The sequence below is a fragment of the Calidris pugnax genome, unplaced genomic scaffold (genome assembly GCF_001431845.1).
Source record: "Calidris pugnax isolate Ruff unplaced genomic scaffold, ASM143184v1 scaffold175, whole genome shotgun sequence".
Classification (NCBI taxonomy): Eukaryota; Metazoa; Chordata; class Aves; order Charadriiformes; family Scolopacidae; genus Calidris; species Calidris pugnax.
Genome location: NW_015090888.1, coordinates 95,995 through 104,721, shown reverse-complemented (window position 1 = coordinate 104,721; position 8,727 = coordinate 95,995). Strand labels below are relative to the sequence as shown.

The following is an 8,727-nucleotide window of genomic DNA, read 5'->3' as shown; positions in this document are numbered from 1 at the left end:
GTTTTCAGATAGTGAAAAGTTGGTGTTCAAGCAGACGAGCTATTAGTCTTTGCAATGTATTCTTTCCAACTTTAGGTATGATTCCTCTGAGTTTTCACACAAATGCCTTGTGCCCTCATGAAAGCCTGTGCATGTAATTTACTCAGTCTTCTTATGCACTGCGTAAGATATCATATGGAGTAAATGTGAGCAATAAGCTTTTAATCTCTCATTACTTCTATGGCAAAGACTATGGCTCTGTAAGACCTTTTTGCATTGTTTCTCACTCTTCTGGTGAAGGACAGATATCAGGTGCCTAGGTGAGTCCTACTCCTTTCCCTCCTGATTCTCATCCCTACCTGTTGAGGGTGCTCATATACTGCAGGACATCCCAGTTGACATCTGGGGAAACAGAGCATAGGATTTCTGCTTTCACATAAGATAGAGAAAAGTGAGATCAGGATATTTCTAATGCTTTGCCATGACTGTCTTTCCTCCATGCTTGCAGATTGAGGACTGACAAGATGACAAATAACAGAAAATGCATTGCCACATGAGAGGTTTTTGCCCAGACGTACTCTGAAAAAAGGAAACATCCTGAGAATAAAAAGAATAGACAGACCTCTTACAGAAAACAGTCACCTTTTTGCACTCATTCATTTGCACCCCAAGCCATGACTGTCTTTCCTCCATGCTTGCAGATTGAGGACTGACAAGATGACAAATAACAGAAAATGCATTGCCACATGAGAGGTTTTTGCCCAGACGTACTCTGAAAAAAGGAAACATCCTGAGAATAAAAAGAATAGACAGACCTCTTACAGAAAACAGTCACCTTTTTGCACTCATTCTGTGACCCCAAGCCTGTCCCTGTGCAGTTCTAGCCACAGCCCAGGACATCTTGACACCAGACCCCTTGGAACTATCACAGGAACAATTCAAGATTGCCTCAGAACTGGAGGAAGAAGAGATCTATGCCTTGATATAGCAAGTAAATCCCTTTCCTCCGACTGTGAAAACAACATTGCCCTAGACTCCATATGCAAAAGTAAGTGTCCTACTGCTTGAACTACCACCAAGCATTGCATTTCACTGCAGCTCCCTATAAGGGGCTATTAAACCTCATTATTGTTGGTATGAGATTCAGACAAGGTTCCCATTTTGTCTCTGATTGCATAGAGAATGTATTTTCTGCATGTAAACTTCCATTATCCTGAAAAGAGGCTATAGGATTGGAGATAGGCGACTAATTTCTCCACTAATCTTGACCACCCTAGGCGTGGAAAACATAGCCTGCTGTATTTCCCCAAATGGTCCACAGAACTTCAAGAATTCACTCATACATGAATGCACATACATGCACTGCTGTTCTCTGGTGAATAAATATGGAAGGTGCTAGAGACTACAGATTCCCCTCAACATCTTGTGTTCAATATGCTTTCTGGAGAGGACAACATTTGTTCAGTCTCAGTTGCTGTAGGTGGAGCTGACAGTCAGCATACATGTAACTGGATTTGTGAGCATTGCAGGTTTCTAGAAACCCCTTAAAAAGCAACATACTCGAATTTTCTAGGGTTTCACTCTAGTCTGATGTGGGGTTTTTGTTAATCTTCACGCTGTCTTTGTGCTTCTGTAAACATTTTATTCCTGTTTCCTTGTATTGTTTGTGTATTGACACTTTATACCTTGAAAGAATGCACTGCTATTCTCCCTCTTCAACTAAAAAAACCTAACATATGTTGCTCAAATGGTGTAACAAAGAGTCTGAACTGTATTGGCTATTCCAGTACAACTATTCTGGAGGACCCCCTATCATCTTATGGGACTCTTCAATAACTACCAAATGTGGTTTCTCAGTCTTCAATTGCTGGCTTGGCTGGGGGAATCCTTAAATCTTTACAGGAGTGGTATCTGCAGAAGTTGTGGTATTCTAACCTTGACAGCTGGAGAAATACAGTAAGTTGATGACTAGTTCACAGTGAGCCAACAGATGGGCACGGATGAGAACAGCTGGGCTTATTTCCTCTACAGACACAAAGAAGATAGCTTTTTATGCAATGTCTTCGTTGGGGTGCTGCTTAACAAGGCCATTTCCATTTCCCTTCCTATGTGTTGGGGAAATGGACAAATATATAGATTATAAGATTTCCTCTCAAGCTCAGTTTCATGTTTTCATACTCCTGCATAGGGATAGATACAGAAATATATTGGGAAGCTCTACTCCTCAAAAGGGATCTTTTCTTAAGCAGGCACTGATCTGTCTGAAGGGAGGCGTACGCTCTGTCACTCTGGTCATTCTTGTGCACCTTTACCAGACAATATAGTTGATTCCAAGGACATTGTTATTCCTTTTTTAAGGACTGAAGTGACTTGCTGGTCTGGTACCCTTCCCTTATCACTCTTGACAAGGCCTTGTAAAAAAAGTTTAACTTTCCTTGTTCCAATTGTCTATTTGGAGTTGACTACTGCAGGTCTGCATTCTCTTCAGAAAGAATCTTCAACCAACTGTGCCCACTGATGTGGCTGGTTAGGGTGAGAAAAAGAGCAAGTATTTTTCAACAGCAAAGGGCTTCATATTTTTTCCTGTCACACTCTTCAATATCTGGAAGGGGGTCAGAAGAGAATAAACCCCAAATTCTGGGTGCTCAGGATTTCAGAATATCACAATTTATGCCTTTCCTCTCAAAAATGGTCTTGTGAGGACCAGAACCTATGTTTCCCTCTCCGCTTGCAGGTCCAGCGGGATGGATCCTAGGAATCCTTATTGTCCCATTCTATTGCAGCCCCATGAACAGAATTGCATAGCACCAGGGACTTGCTGTTCCTTGCTAGAGCAAGTGTATTAGTAAGCTTCCCTCCTGGACCATGGAGCAAACCCAAGAACTGCACATGAAATAGCATAGAGTTTTGAGCCCTTTACTCTCAACCTCTTTACCAGGTGACATCTTATTGCTTAGCACATATTGTGCACTAACTGGAACTTGACTTCCCCACCAAGCTGGCATACCAAGTGATAGACTGATGCTCATCTCCATCTGAGTAATAATTTCTCACACCGTGATGGGATTCTTTTGGAAAAAAAATGGTAATTTTTTGTTGCCTTTATTATGTCTCTGTAGCTTTGCTGGACTCCCAGCCACTGATAAAGCCTGCTGATGGCTTTGTAAACTTGTCTGATACCTTTTGTTGGCAGAGAAGAAACAATAAGTGCTTGTGATCTGTCCAAGCTGTTATTCCATCCCATTCCCAAATTATTATAACTTTCCCTCCCCCTACCCATTCCCAACGTATGATGTCAGCAACATTTAAATGCCACCAGTTATTCAGCTCTGCCTTCAAGTCATGGCAAGGCTTTGTTTTTGTTCATGGAACAGGACATGTAGTGTGCACTCTCTGGGTGCAGTAAGTCTTCGAGTAGCATACTGACATCTCTTTTTCTTACAGTGAAAATTCCTCTGAATTCTTCCAGAACCTTTCCAGAGTTTGAGACTAGTGGAATAAGGATGGTGTAAACATCACACTTCAACTGGTTCAAGCTGATTCAAATGGACTCGCATGAGCTGGATGCTGTTTAGAATCTTTTTCTGGTGACCAACGAGGGTGATGCCAATACGCTGGATATCTCTGCAAGAGAACAGAGGATATGAAAGGTGTTAAAATGGGCTTCTTGTGCTCAGCAGTCCCAGTCCTTTTCTTTGTGGATCTAAATCAATGTGTATGGATACACACTGAGAAACAGTTGACAAGGCATCTGCTTCTGCTTGGCAAATGTGTGTGGGTGGAGGCGGTGTCAGCAGAACTTGGTAGGTTATGATACAAAAAGAAGCAGTGGAAATGGGCCATGAAAATGATCAAAAGGCTGGAACACCTCTCCTATGAAGAAAGGCTGAGAGAATTGGTGTTGTTCAGCCTGGAGAAGAGAAGCCTCTGGAGACACCTTCTTGCAGCCTTTCAATATATAAGAGGGGCTTACAAGATATATTGAGAGAAACATTTTTGCCAGGGCCTGTAGTAACACAGCAAGGGACATTGGTTTTAAACTGAAAGAGGGTAGATTTAGATTGGAGATAGGGAAGAAATTTGTTATGACAAGGGTGGTAAGACACTGGATCAGGTGCCTGCTCTCTAAGCACTGCCTAGAGAATTTGTGGATGCCCTGGCACTATAAGTGTTCAAAGTCAAGTTGGATGGGCCTCTTAGCAACCTGATCTAGTGAAAGATGTCCCTGATTATGACAGGGGGCTTGGACTAGATGATCTTTAAAGGTCCCTTACAACTCAAACCATTCTATGATTCTGTGACTCTGCAAGTGTTCCTTTTCCTGGCTCCTATCTTCTACATAACACTTCAACACAGTGTATGGAATAGCTGGTTCTACATATGTCCTTAAACATGGTTATTACCTGTGGCAGCTGTCATGAACATTCTTATATAACAGCCTCTATAAGTGTTCAAAGTCAAGTTGGATGGGTCTCTTAGCAACCTGATCTAGTGAAAGATGTCCCTGATTATGACAGGGGGCTTGGACTAGATGATCTTTAAAGGTCCCTTACAACTCAAACCATTCTATGATTCTGTGACTCTGCAAATGTTCCTTTTCCTGGCTCCTATCTTCTACATAACACTTCAACACAGTGTATGGAATAGCTGGTTCTACATATGTCCTTAAACATGGTTATTACCTGTGGCAGCTGTCATGAACATTCTTATATAACAGCCTCTCTGTAATGTTGACAATATGTTTTGTAGTGTACATTAGTGCTTACAGAAACAGTTTGCAAATGTACAGTATTATGGAGAGTGTCAAGAGGCCCTAATAAAATGTAAGAAACAGTAGCTATTTTGCTCTGGCTTCACTTTCCTTTTTCATGTGTATGTATTCTCCCTATAGCCCTTATTAAATATTTCTTGGACTGCTTTCATTTTCTGCATGGAAGTCTCAGTGTCTGGTGTGTGCTCTCTACCCCTCTACTTACTCCAGAGTCATGCGTGATATGACATCAAATGTATTCAGACCAGCCTGGTCAAAATTCTCCTTGTAACGGCCCATCTTGATAGCATCCAACCACTCATGGGCATTGCTCAGTGAAGGGAAATCTGGAGGACAGTTGCTCAGGAGAGGCTGAGATGGTCTGCAAAAGAGGCAGATTCTAAAAACCTAAGTTACCAACATCAACTAACCACATTAGTAAGGTAAGAGTTAAGAGAGGGAGAGGATGCAACCTCTGAAGAGCACAGAATGAAGGAGAACAATTATATTTGTTCTTCATGGCCTGAGTCCTAAAGTCCTACCTTGATGGCCTGTTTCTAGAATACCTGTGTTCCTTTTTCTGCCTGAAAACAATCAACCCAAACTAAGAAATTGATCCTCCCTTCCCATTTTATCCTCTCTCAGGCATGCTCATTTCTTGTTGCCCTGGATCTTTCCACACTTTCTGGGTCTGGACCTATTAGCTGGGCAAAGAGTTGCAGCAAAGAGCTTTCTGAGGCAGAGATGAGACCTTATACCTTTTTACCTTTGTGACTAGCTCTCCCTCTCTTAGATGCACTCCTTGGATCAGAATGTAGCCTATGAGACAATGAGTGCCCTGTTTCAGCTCCAACACCCATCAGATAAAAGCATAGCAGTTAGAGGCCAAATAAATGACTGTTTATGCACAGCATTTGCTCTTTTCCCCATCAACTGAATCTGTCCCAAAGCTATAACTCTCTTTATGTGCTGTTTTTACTAAAAACTGGGCATGACTAGGCATTTCCCTCCCTCCCCCCACCCCCCTCAGCTGTGGAGTACATTCCACTGAGAATAACCATGGGGAAAAGACCTCCAGGCCAGCAGGATGTAATTCCGTCATCAGCCCAGCAGGCATCTAATTTTGGTACCATTTACCTCCCCAGAGACTTGTCCTTTGCTGACCTCTTGCCTTTGGTTCCATAAGGCTGCAAAATGCAGTTGGGAAAATAGGGGATGCAAGCTGCATGCAAGTCTTAGCTACAGATTTCTTTCCGTCCATAAATTAAGGTCTTCTCTTCATCACCTTTTGTGATCCCACAGAACATCTTGTGTAGCTGCACCCAGATGTGTCCCTCCATTCCCTAACCTTCCTCACTCATGTTCATCCTCAGTGCACCTCATCAAGAGATTTATCTCCACTCACATTCAACACTCACAACTTCATCACCCATTAAGTGAATCGGGATATACAGTTGTGCCAACCTTCTTCCTCATTTTTTTTTCCTTCCTTTTTGTTCCCAGTCTCAGAGGAGAGGGTTAGGAAAAATACTATAGCCTGATTTATTGCTTTCTCTTCCTCATGATGCCTACCAAGAAACAAGCCCTATTCTTTTACACTAAATCCTCATCTCACCTGCTGTTTCCAGTGCCAGTGGCTTTAAGGGCAGATGGCTTGCGGATCATTTTATCTAGAGCACTGACTATTTGCTCAAATTTGGGTCTCTGGACCCGCTCCTTCTGCCAGCAGTCAAGCATCAGCAGGTGCAAAACAGTTGGGCAGTCAGGAGGTGGTGGGAGGCGATAGTCCTGGTCAATGGCATTAATTACCTGCAGGAAAAGAAGAACAAAGCTTAGTCACAGCTGGGAAAGTAAAAGACAAATGAGCTTCAATCACTGGTGGTGTATGAGTTTCTTCTACTTGAACTGCTACAGGACAGAGAGACAGATGTACATTCTCGCCACTTCTAGAACTTACATCCTGATTGGACATGTCCCAGTAAGGCCTCTCACCATAGGACATCACCTCCCACATGACAATGCCATAGCTCCAGACATCACTGGAGGAGGTGAACTTGCGATACTGGACAGCTTCAGGGGCAGTCCAACGGATGGGGATTTTGCAGCCCTAGAAAGGAGTCAGAGAGCAACCAAAATGTTAGTGAGGTAGGGACTATTGGTGAAAATTACATCACTGAACTGATCAGATGCCTGGAGCATGACACAAGTCAGGGCATGGCATGCCTGTCCAGTTGATGCCATCTTGTAGACATTGGTGGTTTAAATTCAAATTATGTTCGAGGTTTCCACCTTATTCTATTGACAAATATAGATGAAAAAACAGAATCATGCCTCCTTGCTGCTACAGATCTCATGATGTAATAGATTTTAACTTTTATAGCTCTAGTTTACAGCATTTGAGAGGTGGCAGATAGTAAAATTCTCCTGAAAGTTACACCTATTTGGAAATCTAAAGCCATTTAAACTATCCCAACTTGCAACACCAAGGACAGATACAGTGAGTGTCTAGCATTAACTCCTTCCTCTTTCCATCCTGACCTCTCTGACCACAGTATGACCTGCCAAATGAAATATCATCCAAGTGCTGGTTCTTCAAAAACACATACATCTAAAACTTATTTCACTTTTCAGTGATTGAATTCTTTTTCATCCCCCACATACCAAGTGGTAGTTTCAACCTGCCTGTTTTAGTCCCACCCCTTTTGTGGTATGTATGAGAGGTATCAGAAATTCATCAGCAATGAGTTCATTTGATGGTTGGTTGTAAGCCCATAAATATACTCATGATGTCGGTTATCTTTTCTGCAGGAAAAAAACTACTATTTCCTCAAAGGGTCCTAGTACAGGATTTTGATCCCCGCTTCAGTTCTTTATACTTTCTCATGGTTGGTTGTAAGCCCATAAATATACTCATGATGTCGGTTATCTTTTCTGCAGGAAAAAAACTACTATTTCCTCAAAGGGTCCTAGTACAGGATTTTGATCTTTATACTTTACAGTTCTTTATACTTTCTGATAGAGAACACCTACATCAGGTTACGATGTTCATCCTGTTCATCATCATTCCACAAAGAACAGTGCTGAGACTCCATTTCTCATGGCAGAGTGGACCAGCTATTCAGATATCTTTGGTTTCTATTGGTTTGGAACAGACAGCCCACAAGATAGATAGGAAGCTCTTGCCCACTGGTCTCTCTGCTCTCTAAATGGACTAAAAAGGGTACACCAAATCAAGGAAGAAAACAGGAAAACATTACAGCTGGCAGCACTGCAGTAACTCACTCCATAGCAGTAACTCACCAGAGCTCCAGTATAGGTGGGATTTGAAGCATCATCCTCCAGAAAGCGGGACAAACCAAAGTCTGACACCTTGCACACAAGGTTACTATTGACTAAGATGTTACGTGCTGCCAGGTCACGATGCACATAGTTCATGTCTGAAAGGTAACGCATGCCAGCTGCAATCCCCCGTAGCATTCCCACCAGCTGTAACACACTGAACTGTCCCTCCTTCTGCTGCAAGTAAGGAGGCAAACACAGGCTTTTATGACCACAGAACATGAAGCCAACGGGGAAGACTAACAAAGAGCAAGGCAACAAGGTGAATTTATGAAGTTAGAGAACAGACATCTTAACTTCAGCCAAAAGATGAAGGTTCGGGGACAGTAAGTAAGAAAGGAGGGTGGGCTTAAGGCAACGAATCTCAGATGAAGTCAGGCACTGGTGATCTTTTCTGAAGACAAATCTCATCTTGTGGCTGTGTCCTCCTTTAGCATCCTACACCTAGTCTCATTGACAACTAAGATGGCTAAATAAATGTAAGCAGACAAATCTGCTCTAAAGATCTTTATAATGGGTCATTGACAACTAAGATGGCTAAATAAATGTAGGCAGACAAATCTGCTCTAAAGATCTTTAAAATTGCTCTATGCAATTTTACACAATGGGTTAATGTGCTCTTCAGAATGTACCTGCCAAAGCATTTGTGGTTGAATTAG

The 8,727-nt window shown here is 42.3% G+C and overlaps 1 protein-coding gene across 2 annotated transcripts in view; it reads right to left on the bottom strand.

Moving 5' to 3' along the window:
• Nucleotides 1-2,874: 2,874 nt before the first annotated feature.
• EPHB6 (EPH receptor B6) overlaps nt 2,875-8,727 on the bottom strand; it is a 78,581-nt gene continuing 72,728 nt past the window's right edge. For both annotated transcript variants that reach the window (XM_014947546.1, XM_014947547.1), the window contains 5 exons: nt 8,030-8,245; nt 6,687-6,836; nt 6,345-6,538; nt 4,956-5,111; nt 2,875-3,603 (listed from right to left, as the gene is read on the bottom strand). In XM_014947546.1, the coding sequence (XP_014803032.1) occupies nt 3,495-3,603; nt 4,956-5,111; nt 6,345-6,538; nt 6,687-6,836; nt 8,030-8,245 (825 nt within the window). In that variant the 3' untranslated portion in view covers nt 2,875-3,494. The remainder of the gene's footprint in view (nt 3,604-4,955; nt 5,112-6,344; nt 6,539-6,686; nt 6,837-8,029; nt 8,246-8,727) is intronic.